The sequence below is a fragment of the Peromyscus leucopus genome, chromosome 22 (assembly GCF_004664715.2).
Source record: "Peromyscus leucopus breed LL Stock chromosome 22, UCI_PerLeu_2.1, whole genome shotgun sequence".
Taxonomy (NCBI): Eukaryota; Metazoa; Chordata; class Mammalia; order Rodentia; family Cricetidae; genus Peromyscus; species Peromyscus leucopus.
In genome coordinates, this window is record NC_051081.1 from 36,937,577 (window position 1) to 36,964,196 (window position 26,620).

Genomic DNA, 26,620 nt, shown 5'->3' on the forward strand with positions numbered 1-26,620 from the left:
GTTGGTGCAAGGAACAGTCTAGAGCAGTGGTTCTCAACCTCCCTAATGTTTTCTCACGTTGTGCTGACCCCCAACCATACAATTATTTTCATCGCTACTTCATAGCTATATTTTTTTTTTCCTTTCCAAGACAGCGTTTCTATGCATAGTTTTGGAGCCTATCCTGGATCTCACTCTGTAGACCAGGCTGTCCTTGAACTCACAGAGATCTGCCTGCCTCTGCCTCCCGAGTGCTGGGATGAAAGGCCTGTGCCACCACCGGCCGGCTAATCTTGCTAATGTTATGAACTGTATGTAAATATCTGTGTTTTCCAATGGTCTTAGGCGACCTCAGTGAAAGGGTCTTTCAACCCCCAAAGGGTCATGTCCTACAGGTTGAGAACTGCTGGTCTAGAGAGAGGACGGACCCTGGGAACTTCGGAAAAGTCTGAAAGTTAGATGTTCATATTAGAAATTGAGATCTCCTCTGAAATAAGGAGAGAACTGGAAATGGTATTTCCAGAAAATTCACCTGGTATTCATGACGGTTGAAGGTGGACATAGAGACATTGAGGAGAATAACCTGGTCGTGAGATGTCCAAAGTTTAGGCTAGGGCAGGGAGCTTGCTACAAAAACAAATTTCAAAGCTGGGTGTGGCAGTGCACGTATTTCTGTAATCCCAGCACTTCGTGGGTCGAGGCAGGAGGATTTTGAGTGTGATGCCAGCATAGGATAAAGTTCAAGGGCCACAGAGGGAGGCCCTAAATAAATCACAATCTCACACACACACACACACACACACACACACACACACACACGCACACGCACACACGCACACGCACACATGCGCACACACACGCACGCATGCGCGCACACGCACATACAAATACAGGTTTTCAGAATCTCATGGTGGCTGACCTCTCACACTCCCTAGGGACCCTACATATTTGGCCCGCTGGCTGAGGGAACGGTGTTTGTGAACCAACAGAACTAGACTCCAGCAATGAAGTTTGAGATGCAAAGAGGCGTGTAGAAAACACAGAGGAAGAAGGTGGTGTCTGGAAGGTGACAGAGACATGAATGTCAATGGTGGAGTGGGGGTACCATAGGGACAGGACCTAGGGAAGGGCACCAGGTGGGCAGTGAGGAAGGAGTCATCTCAAGACCCACAAAGTTATAGTGGCAAGGCTACCAATCGGCACACGGAATCACCATTAAAAAAAAGTGCCGGGCGGTGGTGGCACACACCTTTAATCCCAGCACTTGGGAGGCAGAGGCAGGCGGATCTCTGTGAGTTTGAGGCCAGCCTGGTCTACAGCCAGGGCTGTGACACAGAGAAACCCTGACTCAAAAAAACAAAACCAAACAAAAAGAATTCCGTTTCCACCCGGCTCCAAACAGCTTAGTGGAGGTCAGGCTGGGTTTCAGTCCCTCCATTACCCTCTTTAATAGCTGGGCATCTGTGCAGTATGTAACACCCCTTTACTGTCTTGGTTCCCTGAAAAGAGCCATGTCCCACAGAGGCAGAGCTGGGATGGGTGTAGGGATGGGCGTAGGAGGCGCTCACCTGAAGGAGAGATTTCAGCAGCATGATCTGGGTCAGCCGGTTCCTATTCTCCCTGTAAGCCAGAGATGAGCACTGTCAGCAGGATGGCAATAGGGTTCACACACACCACCACCACCACCACCACCACCTTCCTCATCAGTTCTGCCACCGATGAGTTTTCTCACCAGGAGGCTTATCTTGTTGAGTTACCCAGGAAGCCAGACCAGGGAACCCATGATTTCCCTGAAGTGAGGAGGGAGCCTGAGAAATTGCCATGGGACCTACAACCCCCACTGCTGAGGGGTTTTTGAGTCAAGAGAAGACCCACAGAAGTAAGGTGGGTAACCAGGAACCAGAGAGTCTAGGCTGGGAGAAAGGCCTCGGACTAACCCTGTCCTTCCAGTCTCCACCGGGTGGTGCAGGGACGGTATTGGGACTTTGCTCATGATAAAGAGGATCACCTCCGAGCGCTGATAGGTGGGCAGCGTGCTGGCAAAAGAGCCTGTGAGGGAGAGAACAGAGCATTAGCCGTCCCCCAGGCTCAGTATATTAGTTGAATTGGGTAGAGAGTGAGGCTCATTGATGCCCAGGCAGACTGCTGTGAAGTTGCCTCCTGGGGGAAGGGAGCATGGAGGATCCCAGAGGGCTCTTCTAGATCCCACTTCTTCCCTTGTTACTGAGACTGTGGTCACAGCCAGGGCTCCTTCACTGGAGGACAGGGCCTGGGGCGCAGGGCAGCTCTCTGGAGTCATTGTTCTTCCCTGACTCTCCGGCAATGAGTCCCTGGCATAGCACAGAGACCTCTGAGAGGGAGGAGTCCATGGTAATTGCGGTTTATATTTCTCCACATCCAGGGCACAGATAGCTCCATAGCTTTCTTCCTTTCCTCTTTGCTTCCTTAATCCCCACCTCCCCTCCAATGGCCCCGCTGTGGACGCACTAGGCACGCCTCATGAGGACGGGGTCAACAGGAATAGTCTTCCTTTGCAGGAAGGCCTGGCGGAGAAACCCAGGGCCAGCCAGGCATGTGTATCATAGGCTGCCTCCATTTTCCCCAATGTCCGTAAATAACATAATAGCGCTAGACAGTCACACAGCAGATGCTACAGTAGAGGGAGGTGTGGTCCTCTTCCTCTTACAAGGAGCATCTCTAGTCTAGGTTCCACTCCACTCTCCCAAGACCCCTTCCTTTCCTAAGTTCCTTTCCGAGGCCCCAGACTAACTCCTCCCCCTAGAATTCTTCCCCTCTCCAAGCTTGGCCAGGGTCCCTCCTTTTAGCACCGGCCCTGCTCGACCCTGGCAACCTCTTTCCAGACTCTCATTCCGCGTCAAGCCTCACCGGGCCCCGCCCCCTCGCAAGTCCCTCCCCCAGAGCCCCGCCCTTCTCCCAGCCTCACCGGGTCCCTCCCCCCAGAGTCCGGCCCCTTTCCAAGCCTCCCCCACCATCTCCTCTGCCCGGGGCTGCCTTGGTTCCTAAGCTCTGCTCCCTTAGCTCCGCCTCCAGGTCTCCTGAGCCCGCCCCCGAGCCGCCGAGGCCCCTCCCAGCCCCGCCCCGCCCCCTCCCTACCGATGGTCTTGATGACCGCCTCCTGGAACATGCGCTCCTCATGCTCCTTGATGATCTTGGTCCCCAGGCTCACAGCGCCGTCGTAGCTCCCGGTTAGCGCGTAGTCGATGCTGAGCCGCAGCTGCCGCAGCAAAGTGTTGAACATCTCCAGCACTGTGGGCCCTGGGCGCCGGGAGGGAGGGACCCGCAAGTCAGGACGGGCATCCTTCCTGCTCTCCTTTAAACCCAAGCCCGCTCAGCCAGTCGGTCCTAAACCCAACGCCGGCTCCTCCCCCCTGCCCCTCGCCTTCTGCTCCGGACCCGCTTACCGACAGAGCCGGTGGCGGCGATCACCGCAGCTTCCGATAGGACCTCGACGATGCCGGCGCGCACGGTCGCCGCGCTGCGGCTGTTGGCGTCCAGGTGGCTCAGGAGCTGCTGGATAACCAGGTGGGAGTGCTGCGGCTGTGGGGGAAGGAAGACGTGATGGTCCCCAAATAACCACCCCAAAGGCAGCCTCCTGCGGGGACCCAGATGACATCCCACGGCCCGTGGACACTGAGGTGGCACCCAGACCGCGCACTCTTTTTCTGTCTTGCGGCACTCACCCCCAACCCCCAACCCGGCCCACAAACACCGAGCCAAATCCCAGGAAATGTGTTTGCACATCCCCCCCTCCCCCGATTCCTTTTACTTCAAAAGGGGCCAGAAATCCATTTCAAAATACTGTCTTTCATTTCTCCTTGTCCCTAGGTCTCACTGGCAAGGACCCCGAGAAGCCCCGTGGCTCAGCTGCGTGCTGCACAGTGTGGCTGGGGGGCCCAGTGCCAGTGCACGAGCTGACTGCTAACACCGCTTGCTGCTGAGATGAGGGCGGGCCAGAAGGAAAGGAAGCCGGTAGCAGCCGGGAATGCTCAGCAAGCCAGGGCGTGCAAGGCTGCTTGTCTTTTTGCGCCATTTGATTTTTCTCTAGGAATTCGTTTTCGTTTTATTTCATCAAAATGCCGGCCTCGGATGTACTAAACATTAAACTGGCCTCCCTTTTCACAGTCTGCGGCAGCTAGGGTCTCTGGGGGAAGTCAGAGGACACGTGGCTTGGCACTTCGTGCACTGTCCCGCACCCGGAAGTGCCCTGGGGGCGTGGTACGGGGAGGGGGAATGATGAGATGCGGATGGGGATACGGAGGGGTGGGTGGGTGGGTGGGGCACAAGCTGCATCAGGGAAGCTACCATACCTGAATTGAGTACATGACGATTTTGAAGCAACGGGTGGCGAACACCTTGGGTTCCCAAAGAGAATGGTTGTCCAGGTGGCTATGAGGGAGAAGACACAGGGTGAAGGTGACAGGATGAGCTCGGAGGGCCAGTGACACCTCCTGAGAGCCCCTGGCAGTTCTCAACCGCGGAAGGGCTTACAGTAGAGGGTCCATAGCTTGACGCAAGGAAGGGATGAAGAAGCTGGCACCTTCGTTCAGTTTTGGGTACCCTCCTGTTAATCACCACAAACTGCGGGTGGCCACTTGTGGTAGCCTCGTTATGCGATACAGGGTATGCAGACACCCAAAGAGGGGGTGACCTCACCACAGCGTGACAGCTGTGCCATCTCCTTTTCCTCCCACATTGGCAGAGGGGACCAGTTGGCAAGGAGATCCGGGGGACCTGGACCAGTCATCTGGCAGTGGGACATTTCCGGGCTGGGGCGGGACACTCAACTCACATGAGAACGGGCTTGATGGCGTTTTTGATATTGCCGAAGGCTGCCCGGCCCAGCAGCTCCCGCAGGCACCTCTCAGCCAGCTCTGCTGGGTTCTCCTTTTCCTTCTCTGGTGCTTGGAGGGGCGAGGGAGACCGGCTGTGGAGACAGAGCCACGTGGATAAAGGATGAGGTGCGAAGTTGGGAGTCAGGATTGGATACCTTTGGGTTTCTGTCCGGGACAAGCAGGAATTTGAGATAAGCTACACCAGGTCGTAGCACAGTCATGGCTGTCAGCAATTAGTCAGGGTAAGGGAGCTGGGGGTAGAAGATTGGGGGGGGAGGGACAATAGAATTATTTTCCTGGAAACACTTCAGGGTGGACTGGATTGCAGAGTTGGAGGCCTGCAGACCTCAAGGGTCTATATATACCTAAGCGTTGGGGGGGTCCGAAAAGAGGAAAGACAGACAGGATGAAAGAGGGAGACGAAAGGAAAGGAACAGTGATTGGCTAGGGCGTGACCTAATGATATGCAAATCAGAGTGTACCTTCTCTGAACAGAACTCCCCTTCTAAGAGACCAAAGCCCCAGACGGGTGAGCTGTGATATCAGAAATAGCCAGCAGGGGGCACGCTTCCCTCTGCTGGTTTAACAGCCCAGACCCAAAGACGTGCGTGCGTTTTTACTAAGCATCTAAGCACAAGGCCAAGGTGGGGGACAGACAGCAAAGGGAACCTTTCCGTCCATCCCATTCTACAGCGGAAAGCAAGGGTCAGGGAGCGGAATGAGTCTGATGCTTTGGGGGGCTCTGAGATTAGAACCCAGCATCTGCAACTCGAGTGGCCATGGCTGGTCAAGCAGTCATGTTTTAAGGTCTAAAGCAGCATCATGAAGGGAGACAGGAAGGTCCCAGGGAGTCTTTAGCATTTGGAACCACGGAAGGCATTTGAACCTCCTTAGCTCGCCGCTTCCGGAGGGGCACAAGGGTAACCTGTCGCTTGTGTCCTCACCAGCTTACGCGTATACTCAGGTGGCACAGACTCATTGCTGCTCCCGCTTCCTTATTTGGGAACCGAAGGGGCCCAGAGGCTGGCAGAAGCCATTTCCAAAAGCGTCCAAGGAAGGAGCCAGCCCTTGCACGCTTCGCAGAACAAGCCACAAAGCCGGGATCCCCCGGCCTCGGAGCTGGGTTTTCCCCTTCCCGAACAAAGGCCAAGCTTAGGCGTGTTCCCGCAGCCTGGATGGGAGCGGTGCTCGGAGAGGGGAGCCCACCCCACCCCCCACTCACCTCTCTGCCTCTTCCACGTGCTGCAGATTGAAGAGCAGCGACGGAACGATCTTGTCCATGTGCTGTGGGTCCCAGATGTTGGCCTGCAGCTCATCATTGACCGTCTTCCTCACGACCCCTTGCAGGCCTTTGATGCCCGACATTCGGATTCTGTACGGAAAGAGACGGAGGCGGCTCCACACCCCGAGCGAGCATCTCTACAGCCGGGAGAGGAGCACAGTTCAAGATCTAGGGACGCAACTGCTCGCAGGCTTTGACCTGACTGGCATACATTAACGAGCAACGTGGCCCTTGCCCTCCTGTAGCTTAGAAGCTCGTGGGGGAGCGACCCACGGAAGGCGGCTTCCGACTGTGCAAACTTTCTGGGGCGGGAGTGTCCTGCGTGTCCTAGGCGGCATGGCAGAAGGAGGAGGAGTGGGTGGGAGGACCCGGAAGACGGAGTGAGGAAGAGTCAGCCTGAGGACTTGGACTCTATGGAGGGGTGTAGACACTGGCAAGTAGGATGTTTCTGCAAATACACATTTTGCTAAAAATGTGCGTGAAAGGTTTGTGTGTATGTTACACGGGTGTGTTTTGTTCCTGGCCCTCAGGTTCAGCTCAGGGGACCGCCGTTATCTTGTATTTTGCCCTATGTTCTGGCCCCAAAGAGTTTTCCTTCAGAACCACCTGCCGGGAGAGCCCCATCCTGATTCACGCCCACCCATCCCTGGCAACCACAGGCCAGAAGGAGAGTCAAGGAAGGCAGACTGGTCAGCCAGCGCCGAAGCCCTTCAAGGCCCCTGGATGATTCCGCTGGGAGCCCCGTAGGGCCCCCCCGCCTCCCGCTACTCACTTCGTCTTGATTTCCAAGTCATCATGGCTCGAGTGGCACATTTCACTGAACCGGGACACAAAGAAGTCATAGCTCCGGTGATACGACGGCGTGTCCTCTTCAATGTTGGCGAACTTCACAAACTATCAGGGCAGAGGGAGAGAAGTGGCACGTGAGGCCGGCGCTCCGCCCCTGGATTCTGAGTGTCCCCAAGCACCTGCTGCCAAAAAAAGCCACAGACCCAGGCACCTGGGGACCAGCTCCTACCCATAACGGCCCACTTGGGAGATCTGAGTTCGAATGCTGCTCAGCTTTCCTATACACAAAAGTCTGGGCACCATGACCTCTCCTGTTGAGGCAGGGCAGAGGAGGGAGGAGAGAGCAAAGGATGGCTCCCCGGCACACTGCGGCACACCCCCCTGGGGATGAACGCACAGTGAATGAAGCACAATTCGGAGACCGAAGGAGAGCTGGGTCCACGCGTGGAACACCTCCTTGACTGAATTCTGAGACAGGAGAGCAAATCCGGACATTTGACTTCAAAACTGTTGAGATTTTGAGTGTTTAAGGTTTGCCATTTTGGTAGCCTCCTTCCCATCCCACGTCCTCCCCGTCTCTCTGTGGGACAAGATCTCATGTAGCAGATGTTGGCCTTGAACTTGAGCCCCCTACCTTTACCTCCCAATGGTTGGGATTACAGCTGCTTGCCCCATGCCCAGCTTTGGCTCTCATCTCCAGCAGCATTCTCCGCTGCTGCTCTGTATTGCACTGTGCGTTTCCAGCTCTAAATAGGAAACTCATTTCAATCACATCCCCCAGAGAGGCAAGCATTGCGTACAGAATAAACCGCTTGAAACTAACATAATTCGTTTTGCTTGATGTTACGTTAGTAGCCCCAAAGAGCTCTAAAAGAAGATTAGATTAATGGGTTAGACAGACAGCTTGATTGACAGAGTGTGTCTTAGCATGCATAAGCCCCGAGCTCCACCCCCAGAATGGGATAAACTGAGTGGGGCAGCACAGGTCTGTACTCCTGGCACTCAGGAGGTGGAGGCAGGAGGGTCAGAAGTTCACAGACATCCTCGGCTACATAGCAGTTTGAGGCTAGCTTGGGCTACATAAGACCCTGTCTCAAAAAGAGAGCTTAGATTGACAATACATTATATAATTTCTCAAATATTGGTTTAATACACACTCACACACACACACAATCCTTTCTCAAGGTATCTAGTTGGTTTACTTTCATAGTATTTGATATTAATTGTTAATCTGTGTCTAGTTAACTACTTAAAAGTTGCTAACTTTACCCTAGATGTAAATTATCAGCTTCCAGTAGTCTCATTAGTTATTATAGTTTTACATTTTTTATTCTTTGAGAATTTCATGTGTGCATACAACATATTATCCTATAACCCTGACTCCTTCCCCCAGTTCTCCCCAGATCCGCCCTCCACGCCTCCCCTCCAAACTTCATGACTGAATTATGCTGCTCATATACTCCTGGGTATGGGGCCATCCACTGGATGGTCAACCTGCCCACACTCTTAAAAAATGAAACCAAAACCTTGACTATCCCTCCCTCAGAAGCAACCACCTAACAGTATTTCATTAGCTAGGGTTGGCCTCGTAGGTGTCTCCTGCCTCCATGCTGGTGTATGGACTGGCTTGATCATGTACAGGTCTTGAGTAGACAGCCACAGTTGCTGTGATTTGATGACCCCCATCGTCCTGTTATGCCCAGAATATGCTAATTTGCTCCGGTCCTCCCTAGCTACGGTTCTTACAATCTTCCTGCCCCCTCTTTTGAGATGCTTCCTGAGCCTTGGAGGAAGAGGGAATGATACAGACACTCCACTTGTGACTACGCACACTGAAGATCCTTATTTTCTACCAGGTTCCAATGTGAGTTTCTGCCTTAACCACCGTCCACTACATAAAGATGCTCCTCGGATGAGGACTAAGAGCTGCACTAATCTGTGGGTGGAGATGTGAACTTAGAGGGCGGTTTGATACTAAGTCCTATTAGCAAAACAGTCAGAGTAGGTTTGCCTCTGGGGATGGTGAGCGGATCTACAGTAGCGGTCCTTGGTTTCTTCCCACTCAGAAGGCAGTGGGTTACCCCCACAGCGTGTGTACCACTGTTGCATTTACAGGCATATCTCGTAGCTCAGTCCCAGAGAATGAGCTGCTTACCACATCATTCCCCACTGGGATGAACAAAACCTCTGAAACCACGCACAAAACAACCTTTAAACACGTCATGGCAGACATTTTGTCACCAAAATATGCAGCTGTTTTTCTGCCGACTGATAGTAGTTCAACACCCGAAGTGGGTGAGGAGGTCTATCTTCCCAAGCCACAGCTGAGATGCATGCACCTGTACATCTGAGAGAGCATGTTCTAGTATTAGCAACAAATAAAACTGGCATTGCTTGCCTTATGGATGTGGTGATGTGGTGAGATACAGCAGGATTGCATGTCATTCCAAGACAACTGACTGCACCCCAGTTCAGGAGTTCTGGAAACGAGGGTGAAGCAGGCCCTTGCTCTGTGGCCTTCCTAAGCCCCCCAGGTGTGCCTGTGGCCTTGGCTAAAGCATGGTTCCAGTGAAGTTCGATTTGGAGAAGGATGCTCAGGATGCACTGACAGGATGTCCCCAAGTCACCTCCTCCACAACCCAAGGCCGCTGCCACCTCCTCCTCCTCTTCTCTGAGACAGGGTCTCATAGGTAGCCCCGGCTGACCTGGAACGTATTATGTAGATCAAGCTGGCCTGCCTCTGCCTTCCAATGCTGGGGTTAAGGAGTGTACCACCATGCCCAACCTTTGAGCCCCCCCTTTTTTTCTTTAAATGCTGGCTTGCCCTAAAGTCCAGAAGAACAGATAGTGCTCTGCCTAGCATTGGTCCCATCTCATTCTTGCTTTTATTCCCCCCCCCCCATGGGGCACAGGACAGGCTCTGTAACTTCTGAGTCTTTACTCCCTCGAGGCAGGCATAAGGAATATCTTAGTTACTTGGGACTCCCCCTGGCTTGGGCTATACACACACTCTCTTCAAGCTTCAAACAGTAGAAATAAATGACTCCCTCTAACATCCCCATGATAATGCTCCATTTTTATGGAGCTGGGGCCAATGGTCCCATTTGACCTAGACTGCTTTTGAGGGACTGTGCAATAAAGCGGCCGAGCCCTCAAAGTAAACTTCTAGGGTGAATCCCCTTTTTACCATCTTGTGCCTGTGAACTATTGAGCATGCGTAGGATTAAACTCAGATGTATTATGGTAAGGAACGTGTACAAATGAGCAGTGGCCTACCCAATCTAATCCTGTCAACCAAAATAGAGAAACACCCATACCGCACCCCCAAACTCTTCCACTTAAACTTAGTAAATGGACGCCCTAACATCCCTGGGCCCCGGCTCTCTCGCAGCGGATTCTAACCTATTCTACTGCTCTCCTTTAAATAGAATTTCTGGGCTACTCTGAAGTCTGTGTGGGCTTGTACTTTACTTCATTCTCAAATAAGACACCAAGAAGCTGGAAATACCCAGCCCAGACCCTAACCACTGGCAGCATCCTTCTCTGTGAAGTGGATACAAGGCCCTACTTCATAAGGCAGTCACGAAGATGACCGAAGATACACGCAGAACAACCAGACCCGACCAGGAAATGACTCCATGGCCGTCATGGTGGTGTTTATACCCAGCTCCATCAACTGTGGTGCAGGTTTGGATGTCCTGAGTTCCATCAACTGTGGTGTAGGTTTGGATACACCGTCGTCTTTGTTATCTCCAAACCCTCGAGCCCAGAGCCCAGACAGGCAGCATGGACTGGAGTGGGCAACACCGACATTCTGAGCGAGGAGCTGGGTGCAGGAGTCACCCTGACCTGTCACCCCGACACTTGAGAAGTGAAAGTATGAAGGAGCAGGACAAGTCCAAGGACAGTCCCCACCACAAAGTGAGTTGAGGCCATCCTTGGCTACATGGGATCTCTGTCTCAAACACACACACACACAAACCCCAAAACACAACAAAAGTTGATACCCAGAAGGCACAGAGAAATGGAAAGGAGAGGCAGCCGCTTCTCCAGTGACGTGGTACCCGAGGGTGAGTGTGAACATGGAGCAAAGGGTGGGAGCAAGGGTGACAGCCAAGCCCCCTGGGTAGAGGTCACCTGATGCAGCGCGGGGAGGGTGGGGGGCAGAACCCAAGGGGATTCCAGGAGCCACAGCTGCACACACACACACACACACACACACACACACACACACACACACATCTGCAGGAACTGGCTAAACCCTTGTTTTCCTCTTCTTACATGGATCACTTCCTGGGAGAGTGAATGAAGTGGAGAAGGGTGGGAAAAGAATCTTTGAATGCCATGCATGTTACCACTTACTCTCAGGAACTTCCACTTCCCCCGCCTCCACAAGATTCAGCTCTGCGGTCACAGGGAGTGACATTCCCGGGGATGATATGCTACAGAGACACATTCCACGCACTACTAGGAAAACACTCCACACGTCACGCAGAAAACAGTACTCCACCCAGGCCGCTGTGCATCGCCCTAACCCACTTGATCAGTAAATCAAACTTCGGGTAGACACGTCCTAATTGATGTTTGTTTGCTTTGGCTTAACTTAACACCTTGCTCGGCTGCAAGCTTTCAAGTATTCAAAAGACACCAAGTAAGAGTCTCTGAGGCAGCACACCTTTAACCCCAGCACTCAGGAGACAGAGGCAGGTGGATCTCTGTGAGTTCGAAGCCAGCCTGGTCTACAGAGTGAGAGCCAGGCCTACACTACACATTGAAACCCTGTCTCGGTGGGGGAAAAGTCCTTAAGGAAGCTGTTGTTCAGACACAGGCGTTTCCATCACAAACAGCCAGGCCGGCCATGTCATCTTTTATTTTTTTTCCAGAAGAGATCTGGCTATATTGCCCAGGCTTACCTGGAACTCACAATCCTCCTGCCTCAGACTGTAAGTGCTGGGACTACAGGTATGAACCACTACATCTGCCTTCAGTGCCTCCTCTAAAACGCCAGGGGTCCATGGAGCGGGAGGTGGGGTGATGCCAGCGTGCTCTGAGAGACAAGTGAAATGCTCTGTGCACTTGTACTCCACAGAGAGGACCCCTTACGCTTCTCTTGCCCTGCCTCCTCCCATGTTACATCCTTCTACTTCTCTTACGAGACGCACGGGACAGCATTTAGAACCGCTCCAGCCCCCCGAGCCCAGATAACGCAGCACGCTCTCCAGCCTCTTGAGTTACTCACGGCTGTAGACAACCCACTCCACTGTAAAGTGACAGGTTCCAAGGCACTGGACACAGACATCCCGAGGGACACCATTTTCGGTCTGCTACCGCGGGGGGGGGGGGGGGCGTTATCTGGTATAATTTTCCATCAGGTAGTGAGTGTGGCAGGACACATACTCGCCCCATTACAAAGAAAAGGAAATCGAGGCCTTGGCGAGTGAGTGGATGACTCTAGGTCAGCTCGCTTGTGATGGGTCCAACCGGGCCTCAAATTTGGGAGTTCCGACTTTGCCCTCTGAATTTATAAAAACACCTTTTAAAAAAAGATGAATTTTTAAATGGTGTGTGTGAGGGGGGGGAAAGGGGGGAGAGGGATTGCATGAGCACGCGCGCACGCGCGTGTGCACACACACACACACACACACACACACACACATTCCCTGAATTTGCATTGAACCTACCTGGACAACTCGTCAACTTCTGCTGTCTCCCCTCCCCAGGCCCGCTGGATAATCCCCAGGGATAGGCTTCGGTACCTATATTTCCAGGAGCCCCTCCCCTCCCCCTCCTCCCCCTGGAGCCTGGGCCAGGTACTCTACAGGCTCCGTATCCTTTGCACCAGAATGAACTTGTCCACAGCTATGGCATTGCTCAAGGCTGACCCCACGGATAGTGGATAGTTGGCCCACCTCTTCTAAAGGGCGGAACTGGTGTGGCTTTGAGTCGGAGCAACGGTTGGATGGGTGATCCCGCCGCCGCCGTGGTTCCATCTCTGGAAGCCAGTCCTCAACCCTAAAGTCCAGGACTGCCTGGGACGCTCCAACCACAAGGCTCAGCTGCACACCATCCCGTTCTCACACCTGCAGGGCTCCAGCTGTGACGGGGACTGGGGTGGTGTCCTTCACACCAGTCCTGACCGCCCACACAGAGAGCACATGCTCTCTTTCTTTCTTTCTTTCTTTCTTTTTTTTTTTTTTTTTTTTTTTTTTTGGTTTTTCGAGACAGGGTTTCTCTGTGTAGCTTTGCGCCTTTCCTGGGACTCACTTGGTAGCCCAGGCTGGCCTCGAACTCACAGAGATCCTCCTGTCTCTGCCTCCCAAGTGCTGGGATTAAAGACGTGCGCCACCACCGCCCGGCTTTTTTTTTTTTTTTTTTAAAGATTTATTTATTTATTATATATACAGTGTTCTGTTTGTATGTATGTCTGCACACTAGAAGAGGGCACCAGATCTCATTACAGATGGTTGAGAGCCACCATGTGGTTGCTGGGAATTGAACTCAGGACCTCTGGAAGAGCAGCCAATGCTCTTAACCCCTGGGCCATCTCTCCAGCCCACGTGCTCCCTTTCTAACATGAAGCCTGGCAAAAGGGCTAGCTAAGACAGAGGCATCCTCTCCACGCCGGGCTCTGCGAGCCGCATCCCTAAGACACTGCTTTGATGGTGTGGTAGAAGGCGTTTCTTCTCAACCTGGAAACCTGGTGGCTACAGGCATGGCAATCCAGTTGCTCACGTGACCTGGTCAGAGAGTGCCGGTCTGTGGTGTCCCCGTGGGGGGCAGCTCTTAGCCCACTCCATGCTGCTCCTGAGTCCTCCAGGGGTTGACATGAGGAGCCAGAGAGGACGTGCTAGGGGTCTTGATTCAGGTCTCTTATGGGGTGCCTCATGGGGGCTATGGCCAAGAGGCCATACTCACAAGTAAGAGGGCCCAAACCAGGCTGGGACATAGTTGGAACCTGTCTTTGCTAGAGTTTCTATTGTTGTGAAGGGATACCATGACAACTCTCTTTGTTTGTTTGTTTCAAGAAAGGGTTTCTCTGTGTAGCCCTGGCTGTCCTGGAACTTGCTCTGTAGACCACGCTGGCCTCAAACTTAGAGATCTGCCTGCCTCTGCCTCCCAACTGCTGGCATTAAAGATGTGCGCCACCACTGTCTGGAGGGCCATGGCAACTCTTAATAAGGAAAACATTTAATTGGGGCTGGCTTACAGGTTCAGAAGTCTAGTCCATTATCGTCATGGCGGAAGGCATGGTGGCGTGCTGGCAGACATGGTGCTGGATCCGCAAGCAGCAGGAAGAGAGCGTCACACTGGACCTGGCTGAAGCTTCTGAAACCTCAAAGCCCACCCCCAGTGACACACTTCCTCCAACAAGGCCACACCCCCTAATAGCGCCACTCCCTAGGAGCCTATGGGGGCCATTTTCATTCAAACCACCACAGACCTTTATAGGGGGGCTTTCCTTCTTCCTCCTTCTGTCTTTCCTTCTTTGCTTACTTGCTGCGCTGGGGAAGAAACGCTGCCCCTTCTGCACACAAACAAGCTCTCTATCAGTGACCTGTAGCCCAGCCCTTTGTGGTTGGTTTCTTGTTTATTTGTTTGGCTTTAAGAAACAAAAACAAGGTCTTGCTTTGCAGCTCAAGATGGCTTGGAATGAATGATTTTCTTGCCTCTATCTCCTAAGTGCAAAGAATACAAGAACGGTACCACTGTACCTGGTACCCCCTATTAGTATTTTGAGGATGGGTTTGGACCCCAACTATACATTCAAATTCCAACTCCTCCAATGATCAGTAGGGTGACCTGTGGCAAGTTACTTACACTTCCTTGGCCTCAATTGTCCCACCTACAAAATGGAGTTAATGAGTACTTGTCTTATAGGCACACTATGACCAGAATGACCACTCATCCCGACTGTCACTTTAAAAAAAAAAAGATTTATTTTTATTCTTTATTTATGTGTTTGCATGTGTCTGTGTGTGGGGATATGCACATGGTTGCAGGTGCCTGAGGAGACCAGCAGAGGGCACCAGATCTTCTGGTGCTGAAGTTATAAGAGATTGCGAGCAATCTAATGTAGGTCCTCCCGAAGAGCAATCAGTGCTCTTGACCACTGAGCCACCTTTCCAGCCTCAGACATGTTTATTTTTTAAAAGAGATTTATTTATTTATTTATTTATTTATTATGCATACAATGTTCTGCCTGCATGTATGTCTGCAGGCCAGAAGAGGGCACCAGATCTCATTACAGATGGCTGTGAGCCACCATGTGGTTGCTGGGAATTGAACTCAGGACCTCCGGAAGAGCAGTCAGTGCTCCTAACCACTGAGCCACCTCTCCAGCCCTTAGACATGGCTTTTATTAAAATGCTAGTTACTTAATGAATGAAATCACCAGAGAATAAAGTCGCAATTTTGTTTCTTTTTCTTGTTCAAGACATAGCCCTGATGAAGAAGGTCTCCATGACAACAAACTGACAATTCCAAACACACGACATTTGAAAGGCCAGGAGCGCACTGCCAGGGCCACCCTTTCAAGATCAAAGTTCCAGCTCTTTCCATATAACAAAGGGCGCCAAGCTTGCTGGAGCAGATCACCAGTCCTCACAATGCCTCTCACAAACGTGTGGAAAACCGAGGGTGATTAAGGGCTTGGGTAACAAAGAGCGCATCTACTCCAGATAGTGACCCTGAACAAACAGCTCTCCCCTGGCCTGAAAAGGGAATCCGAGCCTTGTGGGACTCACTTGGTACCAACAAAGTGTCTCCAAGCAGAGCTAGCCCTTCCCCCTTCTATAGAAGGCGCTGAGTAAACTCTCTGTTGTCAAGAACAGGACAACAGAGAACCTGGGGGCAGAGGCAGGACCTCACCTCTCCTGCAGCCTGGGAGCTGCTGGTCTTTTTCTGCCGTCCCTTCCTCTTTGCCTCAGCAAGACTGTTCTCCTTGTGATTCAGCAGCTCTTAGAACCATTGCTGTTTTGACTTTCACATTGTCTGCTCCGGTTGCCTTACCTTTTTTTTTTTTGGTTGTTGAGATAAGCCCCTCCCATGACCCCCTGAGTGCTGAGACCACAGGGCCATCCTACCACATCTGATTTCTCTTTTCTTCTCCTGGCAGCGAAACCTTCTTACAAGTTAAAAAGTGTTTCAGTGACTAAATAACACACAGTTAAAAGGAGTTGGATGCTGGGTAAAGAAGAAAGGAACTGGAACCTCTCCTTCCTCTCCCTCCACCCTCCTTAGCTCCCACAAAGCTTCAGATCCCTGTGAAGACCCTGTTGACTGACACTCCTGGGTTAAACGTCCCAAGGCAGAGCAAGGTGGGCACTGGGGTCCCTGCAAATCTAAAATAATTCAAAGCAGGGCTCTCCTGGGGGTTCTTGGCGTAGATAACTGGCCAGAGCGTCCAAATGAAGAACAATCCTAGGAAGGGTTACCTCCAAGTAGGAATCCCAGCCCACTGCAGGTTCAGCTGAACTCTTGAGGGTTGCCACCCCCCGCTAATCTCCACGGTCATAGCACAGGTGTCATGTTATTCAGCCGCCTGCTCCCCAGCTAAGACACTGAATCACCGGGATGTTGAATTCAGACGAGGTGGCATTTTCAAGGCTGTAGATAATAAACGCCTGCCCCATGGGCTAGGATTCCCTTTGAGAAAAACAAGAGCTGCCTGGCCACCTGCTTCTGTGGCCCCCCGTGGATGCGGGGTGACTGGTTTATTTTCCATGCAGATGCTCTTTCCCAGACTGTCGTTATCTTCAACACGACAACTAAAACAGTACATGAAGCTGTTGCCCCGGCAACATGACAAAGGGCCTCGCCCTTAGCTGCTGTAGATGTAATTTGTCAAAGGCAGCTGTTGTAAAAGGAAGGGAAGGGAACATCAGGTCCTGCAAAGGACTCTTTGGAGACTTTCTTCTAGTTAAAGCAACTCTGTCACAGAGCAGGAGAAAAGTCATGACCTATGTGATTAAAAATTCAGAGACAGGGCTAGCAAGATGGTTCAGGAGGTACAGAGGCTTGCTGCCAAGCCTGACGACCTGAGTTCAATCCCCAGGACCCAGAAGGTGTTAAGAAGAAAACTAACCTTCGTGACTTCTCCTCTGACTATGAGCTGCTCACGATGGCTAGTTCATGCCCACACACATACACCAAGGAAATCAGTAAACATTAAAAAAAAAATTAAAGAAATATTCAGAAACACCTAGCTAGGAACACCAAGGAAAAAAATCTCCTACTTTTCTGTTCTCTCTGCAGAAAGATAAAGGACTCACTAAAGCCATAGAATAGCTGCATCTGAGCTGTTTAAAGACCTGGAGCTGAAAGTATGCTCTAAAGGTGGAGGGGCGCTGGGACTAAGGCAAAAGGCAAGAGATATAGAAAGCAGCCAGGCCGGGTGGTGGTGGTGGTGGCGGCGGCGGCGGTGGTGGTGGCGGCGGCGGCGGCGGCGGCGGCGGCGGCGGCGGCGGCAGCAGCGGCGGCGGCGCACGCCTTTAATCCCAGCACTCGGGAGGCAGAACCAGGAGGATCTCTGTGAGTTTGAGGCCAGCCTGGGCTACAGAGTGAGATCCAGGACAGGCGCCAAAACTACACAGAGAAACCCTGTCTTAAAAAACAAACAAACAAACAAAAAACCAAACAAGCAAAAAGAAAGCAGCCAGAACATTCGAGAACATTTAGACACACACGTTATAGTGAAAACTTCTTAGCATGCCTATTACCGCTTCTCTCATAAATCATAACATGTCATGGTAGCATCTGTTTGTACTGTCACCAGCAACAGAGCCCAGGGACCCACAGAGACCAAGTTCAACTCGTTAGAGATTTTGGTAGAAACGCCGCAGCCCACATAAATCAGCCAGCTGGGAGAGGGCAGACCTAAACCCACAGCCTATTTCTTGCTTCCCTACAGTCTCCTCTCTTCTCTGGGGCCTTCATCTCTGAGCTCTTATCTCTAAAGGACATATAAGTGAGACCAGCTTTCAAATGGTGACCCATGGAACACTGAGTCATAAGGGCCTTGGGCACCTCCACCCTCCACAGAATGACCCAGGTTCAGTCCCGCCTTTCTATTTCTTGGGCCCTTACTGAAAATTATTCATGAGGACAATTTATTAGGAAAAAAAAATCAGAAGTCATCAGTCTAAGGAGCAGGACCTTATTTATTTATCATGAGATGTGGGTTTTGTTATGTAGCCTTCCCTGGCCTTGAACTTACAGAGATCCATCTGCCTTTGCCTCCCAGTGCTGGGATGTAAAGATGTGTGCCATCCTACCCAGCCCATGAATTTTATTTTATTTTTGAGATTCATTCTATCATATTTAATTACGTGTCCATATTTGTGGGTCTGTGCACATGTGTGCAGATGCCTGAGGAATCCAGAGATGTCTGGAGTTACAGGTGGTTGTGAGCAGGCCAAGATGGGTGTTGAGAATTAAACTCAGGTTCTCTGTAGGAGCACTGTGTGCTCTTAACTACTGGGCCATTTCTCCAACTCCAGCAAATTTTATTTTTAAGGACTATTTTATCACATACTTATGCAAGAAGCATATTCACTGAAATTAAAACACAATGCCTCTTTGCTCACACAAAGAGAGACATTAAGACAAGATGTATACTGTGCACAGGGCAGCAGTTCTCAACCTGTGGGTGAGACCCCTTTGGAGGTCGCATATCAGATATCCTGAATATCAGATGTTTTCATTACGTTTCATAACAGCAGCAAAATTACAGCTATGAAGTAGCAATGAAATAATTTTACGGTTGGGGGTCGGCACAGCATGCGGAGCTGTATTAAAGGGTCGCAGCGTCAGGAAGGTTGAGAACCACTGGGGTAGAATCAGAAATGGAGTGGTGATGGAACAGACTGACCCAGAGGTCATCTAATCCGTCCCACCCACCGAGTCCCCAGCCCCACCCCTTACCGAGTTGGTGCCCAGGATTTGCAGGTTGGGTTTCTCGGACTCCAGCAGCTTGGCCACCATCTTAAGGAAGCTTTCCACGAAGAGGTTGATGCTCTGGCAGTGGCAGGCCATGAGCAGCTGGTCCAGCGCCTCCATGGCGATACACACGTACCTGAGGACAGAGGCAAGGTGGCTTCACTCGGTCTCGCTCTCACCTACTATCGCACCTGGCTAGGGCAGTATCTGGGGGAGGAGATGCCTCGGTGGGCTGCCAGTGTCTGTGCCGTGCTTCTAACAAGTGTTCACTCCAGCCCGGAACTGAGAATCAGGGTGAGACTGAGCTGCAAGGGGTACTTAAAAATGTTAAGGCTCCCTGGTCCAAGTTCATGTGCTACGTGTATAAGTAAGAATGAGCCCAAAGACCAGTTCCTCCTCATCAATCCAGATCAAATGCATCTTTGAACCCGAGGAGGATATTTATAAACTCTTGATATTTTGGGTCTTAAAAAAACAAAAAGCAAACAAACAAACAAACAAAAAAATGTCAATAAAGCAAATACCTAGGAGGAATCACCTGGTCTCCTCCAGGTCCTAACCATACTTCTGTGGCAGCCATCAAATCACAGAAAATTTCTAGTAAACCACCTGAGCCCCAAACCAACTTGGCACATCCACACAAAGTCACAAGAGTCCATGGTGTCTTCTTCTTCTTTTTTTTTTTTTTTCTTTTTTCCAGAGACAGGGTTTCCCTGTGTAGCTTTGCGCCTTTCCTGGAACTCACTTTGCAGACCAAGCTGGCCCTTGAACTCACAGAGATCCGCCTGGCTCTGCCTCCCGAGTGCTGGGATTAAAGGTGTGCACCACCACCACCTGGCCCATGGTGTCTTCTAAACCTGTTTTTAAAATTTTTTATTTTTAAAGATTTATTTATTTTATGCATATGAACGTTTTGCCTGCATGCATGTCTGGGCACTATATGTGTGCCTGGTACCTTTGGAGGCTGGAAGAGGGCATTGGACCCCCTGGAACTGCAATTACAAATGGTTGTGAGCAGCCCTGTGGGTGCTGGAGCTCAAACCTGGGTCCTCTGGAAGAAGAGCATCCAGTGCTCTTACCTATTGAGCCATGTCTCCAGACCCTAAACCTGTTTTTAAAAACAGCCATTGGACACCAATTACTAAAAACATCCATGCACTAACTTCTGTACAAAATAGTCATTTAAAAAAAGAAAAGACTGTACTTTGAAATCTTTTCCACTTTTACAAAATTTATTTCTGTAATCTCTATGAGCTTGAGCCTGATATTAAATCCTTGAATATTACTAAATTCAATTATTAAGGATTATGAAATAGTCATCTCTGGGTATACTAAAAAATGGATCATGTCATCCGTTTATCTATCAAGTCCTTTTTCTCGAGGGGCTAGGGTGGAACCCAGGGCTTTGCACATGCTTGTTAAGCACACTAGCACTGAGCTACAGCCTCAGCTCTCCGTGGCGGCTTTGGAACACAAAGGCAGCGTTGCCTCTTAGAAGTCATTTGGTGAGTGGGAGCCCTAGCTTGGCATTCCTCCTACCCAGGACAGGCATGCCTCACCCTCCATGACCTTGACTTCCCCAGACGGGCATAGCCACAGCTAAGACACCTCAGGCAGGCCTGGCATTGCAGAGAGTTCAAGCTACCCAAGCTGGAAAAGAAAACTGGCTGGGGCCCCAGCCAGAAGGGACATGCCAGAGAGGACAGGTGCGGGGTGGTGGTGGGGGGATGGAGGGGAGGAAGCTTCCTTGTAGGGACACCTGGACACGGCCAAGTCACCAGGCACAGTTAGAAAACGATAGGCAAAGAGAAATCCCCCCCTCTTTTTTTAATGGGTCATGCCAGCATTTTTGTCCTGACATCTTATTTCTAATAGAGTTTAAACGAAACAAATATAGGAACGGGGTGGGGTGGGTGGCAAGAGAAGATTCCAGAAGGCCTCTCAAGTTCTCAAGCATTATTGTTACCATTACAGAGATCCAAGTTCTTCACGGGATCCACAGTAATAACAGGTCTGAGAATCCAAACTGGCCTCTGTGGGTACTTGGGGCAGAGCGGACCAGGATGGAGCTGGACCATGGGGGAAGAAGGTATAGGCTGCCGCCGCAGCAAACATCGGCCCCAGATATGCCCCGCATGGAAGATGAAGATGAAAGGTACATAAGTGACCTGGAACAGACTGGGAATCCCGGGCAGCAGAGGAGGATGCTGGGTAGGTTACAACCAGAAGCCAAGCTCAGGAACCAACACAGAAGGTGAATGACAGCCGCAGAGGTAAATACCCAGAGTGCCTTATGCCTACGAGTCAGACGAGAAGTCCCTCTGTGGAGTTCCTGGGGAGGCTGGTTCTGCCTGGACACCTTGTTCCAGGTCAGAAGTAGCCAGGAAAACCAGAGAAAGGTCTACAGCGTAAGAAGTGTGGGATGAGTAGGCTGGGAGCCCCACCTAGATGGAGAGGAAAGATGGACCTGGAGTCCCTGGATAAAGGGCCTCTTACTCCGGACATTCTGTGTGCATTTACTCATCTCATTCCTGAATTCAACTTTCTGAGTTTTTTAGAAGCCCGGGAACATGGAAGACAGTGTTGGCCCCATCTAAGGAAGAGCAGGCTGACCCTCCCCATCAAGCAGAGTCTGCAACACACTCTTCTGAAGGGTCAAACCACTCTCCCACCAGCTTCAGATCCCTCTAGAAAACCTTGTTGGGTCATCTCGTCTCCATCCTCGGTGCTGAGCCCTGGGCTGGGGCAGATCTGCAGACACTGGGGACCCCAGATACTGTCTCATAAGATATCCCGTACACCGCGGTCTATACTTGGTGCCCCTCGTGACTTGTCTCACTCAGCACAGTCATTCCTTCCCTTGTGCCCCTGTTTCTAGGGACGCTGGGCTGATCTGGGAAGAGATTGAAAGGAAGGAGAGAAGCGTAAGAAACGCTGGGGTTTGGCTCCTTTGCCTATCACCACCCTTTATACCAACACTTTGAAGTTTGTCCATCTTCTTCTCCCTGCTCACAGCTGACATCCTTCTGGGGCCAGACACTCAGGAATCAGGACCCCATACGGCAGTGACAGAGTGACAGTGTGTAGAAAGTCAGGGGCCATGAGGAGATGGTTCTGGGGTTCACAGGTCATGAGAAGGTGGTTCAAGGTTCATATCCATAGAACCAAACCATAAATAGCCACCCCTAGCCGGGCGGCGGTGACACACACCTTTAATCCCAGCACTCAGGAGGTAGAGCCAGGCGGGTCCCTGTGAGTTCGAGGCCAGCCTGGTCTACAGAACGAGATCCAGGACAGGCACCAAAACTACACAGAGAAACCCTGTCTTGAAAAACCAAGGGAAAAAAAAAATAGCCACCCCTATCATCCTAGGAAGACACAGCTCCTGTCACTGATGTGAAAATGCTGCTCTTCCATAGCCCCCACCCAGGACAAGGAAGAGGCCAGGGTGTTGGGCAGGGAGCCGCAGAAGGGCAAAGAGAAAAAGAGGATCCTAACAGACATTTCTCCAAATGTTTATGATCAAAGTCCTCCTTCAGGCTTTAAATACCTAGACGCTGCGAGGGGCTATTTTTAACAGGATGATGCCAATTTTGAATTGTCATTCCAGGAGCAGAGAGGCAGGATTCGAAGAGGCTCTGTCAGCTATGGACATTTTTAATCACCAGAAACATCACTGCAGAGAGCTCGGGCAGAATCGGTATTAAATGTTTAATGCTGTCGCTGGCACGGTAGGCGTCTGGTTCAGTCTAGGCTGAAGCCATTTTTCCTTGCTTGAAATGTGCTCTACGGTCCGTCAAGGCAAGGAGTTATGTAATCGGTATGCACAAGGCGTTCACGCTCCTCCTCTCATGGAGTGGCAACCTAATTTTATTATATAGAGCATGGTCGTGGAAACATATTAGTTCGCGTTTTTGTTTTCACATCAGAGATAGCCTGGCTTAAGATTTGCCAGAGCTGGGGGTGGTGGTGGTGGTGGAGCACATCCTTAGTATACACAAAGCCTCGGTTTGATGCCCAGCCTCCTCCCCAACCCCAGCATTTACTGATGGCCCTTGGTTTCTCAACCTGAGGACTGTCCAGATAGTCTGTCTGGTATTGGTTATATAATAGGTGTGGTGGGCATGGCTGGGCGGTGGAAGAGACGCTAGAAGTTGAGGAGCCTGGAGGTGATTTTTTGTTTTGTTTTAGTTTTTTTGTTTTTCAAGACAGGGTCTCACTATGCAGTCCTGGCTGTCCTGGAACTCACTCTGTAGACCAGGCTGGCCTCAAACTCATAGAGATCTGCCTGCCTCTGCCTCCTGAGTACTGGGATTGAAGGCGTGTGCCACCACCACCTGGCTCTGGACTTGATTCTTTCTTTTCCCCCAGACAGGGTTTCTCTGTGTAGTTTTGCGCCTTTCCTGGAACTCAATTGGTAGCCCAGGCTGGCCTCGAACTTGGGTAGCTATTTGGCCTATGAATTACGTGATCATGGCTGCAGGGCAGGAGCAAGCACAATGCACACTGAGGTCCACTCCTCTGTTGTGACATGCTCAACAGTCAATGTGTAGGGAACAGAAAACACAATGAGACAAACGAAGTCCTCCAACTGCGCCACTCACAGATGAGTGCTCTGAACACATCGGCATTTGGACTTCAGTTTTTAGTCACTGAGATTTGTTGATATATTTTTTTTCACTTTAAATACTTAGTACATGGCCATTAGAGTCTAAGCTTTCCTATTTTTAATATCATTAGATAGGGATCCTTATAAACTCCATTTCTATTATCTTATCATACGATACAAACCATAACTTACTGGAGTTCTCTCTCGCCAGATGCTTAGGCCATGTCTAGCTTTTCATTGTTATAAAAAGCACTATGGTCTGGGTATGGAGCCCCACATTTGTGCTCCAGTACTTATGAGAAGGAGGCGAGAGGATCCAGAGTTCCGGGTCATCCTCAGCTACATACCTAGTTCGAAGGCAGCCTGGACAACCCGAGACTCCGTTGGTTTGGTTTGGTTTGGGTTTTTTGGGGACAGACAGAACACACAGCAAAAACCATCTCTGTGTATAAGGTAGAGGTGTTGAGATGGCTTCCTTGGGAAGCCACGAGCGGAAAAGGACTATAGTTTTGAAGATCTAGACACATATTTCATGACCTAGAAAATTTTAACCGATTTGTTCTCTTTCCAGAAAAGTGTGAAAATGCCTTTTTTTTAAATTTCCTGATTAGTATTGGAATATTTACTTTTAGAAAAAAGTGAGTGTGATAGGATGGCCCAGGAGTTTGGGCACGGACTGTAAGTCTGACTTATCTAGGCGACGCTGGCCCTCCGAGTGGACCCTTTTTAATCTTTTCCCTATGATGTTACAAATGTGCGACCTTGAAACCTTCACTTTATTTGTTGTTAATATTTATCTTTGATGTTCAGTTTTAAAAATCTGATGGTTTTGGCCGAGTGGTGGTGGCATCCGCCTTTGATCCCAGCAGAGGCAGGAGGATCTCTACAAATTTGAGGCCAGCCTAGCTTACAAAGCAAGTTCCAGAACAGCCAGGGCTACACAGAGAAACTCTGTCTCCAAAAACCAAAAACCAAAAACCAAAAACCAACCAACCAACCAAATAAATAAATAAATAAAATTGACATCAAGATTTAAATAGCAAGGACTCCCCTGGAGGAGATGGAAATGGGGGGTGGTTGGGGGGGGAGGGGGGAGAACAGGGGAATCCGTGGCTGATATGTAAGATTAAATTAAATTATAAAATTTAAAAAAATTTAGATAGATAAATGTATTGATTATTTTAAGATTTCTTCTCTCTTTGAAACATACCAAGTCCTTTCCTCTCAGAAGATGAAGATGATAAATATCTCACTGAAGTGTATTTTTGTCTTGTTTTGAGACGGCAGCTCACATTTCCTAAGCTAGCCTTGCTCTGATGCTGGGGATGACCTAGAACTTTGGATCTTCCTGCCTCCACCTCCTGAGTGCTAGGATCACAGATGTGCTCCACTAGAGATTGAAGCCAAGGCTCCTAAGACATGCCAGACACTAAGCCACACCCCAGTCCTTTCTCTAAAGTGTGTTTTTTAGTGGAAAAACCACCCCAACCTTGCCTTCTCAGAACATGGCTGGCTCCACCTCCCTGCCTCAGACAGTAAGGAGAGCCATGCCGGTGAGAATAAGCACCCTGAGAATCAGACTGACCATGTAAGTTCTACGTGGGCACACGAGGACTCGATGATGATGCCAAATGGCTACTCCTATGGAGCCAGCATGTCCCCTTCCCAAATGTCTGAAGAATCATCCAAGTTCACTTGCCTCGGGAGGCGCATGTAAACCCACCCTCCTTGGTCCCGGTCTTGCCTTCCTCAGTCTATCCAATAGCTCACCCCATACTTTTTTTCTTGAAATGTTATTACACTATCTTACCCTAAAAACGTAACGCAATTTCTGACAATCCCTTCCTTGGCTTACCCATAGCGATGGCGCCCCACGTCTCGGATGAGCCTCTCTGAGAGGTAGGCACCAATGCGATCCAGCTTTTCTGGAGCCGAGAGGGCATAGAAGGTCAGCTTTTCCATGTTGGTTTTCACCAAACCATCCTGCAGAAGACAGGCAGCTTAAGATCGCCATGGTCCCCGTACGGTGGGAAGGCTCCAGTCTGGAGCAAATACCAATTCAACGGAGCTGATGTTTACAGGGTGTCTATTATACAGGGGCCGGGCATCAGGAACGTTGAAAGGATGAAAACAGCATTTCTGTCCTCCAAGCATGGGACTGGGAAGATACTGTAAATAGCATAGTACTTGCTGTGTGAGGACGAGCGTCTGAGTTCAAGTTCCCCAGAACCTGTAAAAGCTGCACACAGCAGCTCTTGTGCCTGTAACCTAAACACTTCCTAAGAGCTGGCTGGGCGTGGACACAGGGGGGCTCCCTGAGGCTCACTGTCCCCAGTTTAACCACAATAGCAAGCTCTAGGTTCAGTGAGAGACTTGTCTCAAAACACATGGTGGAGCGTGATAAAGGTACTTGTCAATCTCTGGCCTCCATAACTGCATGCTCAGACAAGTGTACCTGCACACATTTGCACACAGGCATACACCCCATACATACAAATATGGACAGAGGTAGGTCTGTGTGCCTGTGTGTATATGCATTAATGTATATACCTGTGGGTGTAGAGACACACACTGGTGTGGACGAAGGACAAGGCATTATTAAAGGTAACTCAGAATTAAGGCGTGTGGATAGCCACCACTAAGACACAAAGGAGGCAATTCCTCAGCTCCTAGGGAATTCTCCAGAGGATATTAGAAACAGGATCCTCCAGCTGCCCATGCAGAAGAGGCCAGTGATTCTCAAATATCATGGTCAATGCATCAAATCCCGACATCCTCAGACCACAATGCATAACACAGAGTGACACACAGAGTGACGGCTTGGAAGCCAAGCAGCCAGGCTTCCTGTGCGATGCATAGCCAGACACCTGACAGATGCCAGAGGGAGCTGGGGAGAGACACGGGTTCCCGAGCCAAACGCTAGACAGGGGCACGTCTTCCCTAAGTGACAGGAAAACATTTCCATCAGGAGAGTGAGCAACTGAGACAGGGGGAGAAAGATGTGTCAACGGTACAACCACAGCCCATCACATTCCTAACAGCCCTTCTGCGCACCCAGCCTTCCAAAGAGTCAAACGTCCTCATCCTCCGTGCGACAGAGCCGCCCGCCATTCTCAGGCTGTGGGCCGGGAAGAGCCGCTGCCCAAAGGCCTTCCCTAGTCAGCAGCCCAT

The 26,620-nt window shown here is 50.6% G+C and overlaps 1 protein-coding gene across 1 annotated transcript in view; it reads right to left on the minus strand.

Annotated features, from left to right (window-relative positions):
* The window catches only part of Efr3b (EFR3 homolog B), an 83,052-nt gene that overhangs the window by 17,687 nt on the left and 38,745 nt on the right, over positions 1-26,620 (minus strand). Inside the window, exons 3-12 of the mRNA XM_028875170.2 lie at positions 25,305-25,432; positions 18,826-18,976; positions 6,887-7,008; positions 6,055-6,204; positions 4,790-4,924; positions 4,308-4,386; positions 3,402-3,537; positions 3,094-3,255; positions 1,917-2,028; positions 1,548-1,599 (exon numbers count right to left, since the gene is read on the minus strand). Of these exons, the coding sequence (XP_028731003.1) occupies positions 1,548-1,599; positions 1,917-2,028; positions 3,094-3,255; positions 3,402-3,537; positions 4,308-4,386; positions 4,790-4,924; positions 6,055-6,204; positions 6,887-7,008; positions 18,826-18,976; positions 25,305-25,432 (1,227 nt within the window). The remainder of the gene's footprint in view (positions 1-1,547; positions 1,600-1,916; positions 2,029-3,093; positions 3,256-3,401; positions 3,538-4,307; positions 4,387-4,789; positions 4,925-6,054; positions 6,205-6,886; positions 7,009-18,825; positions 18,977-25,304; positions 25,433-26,620) is intronic.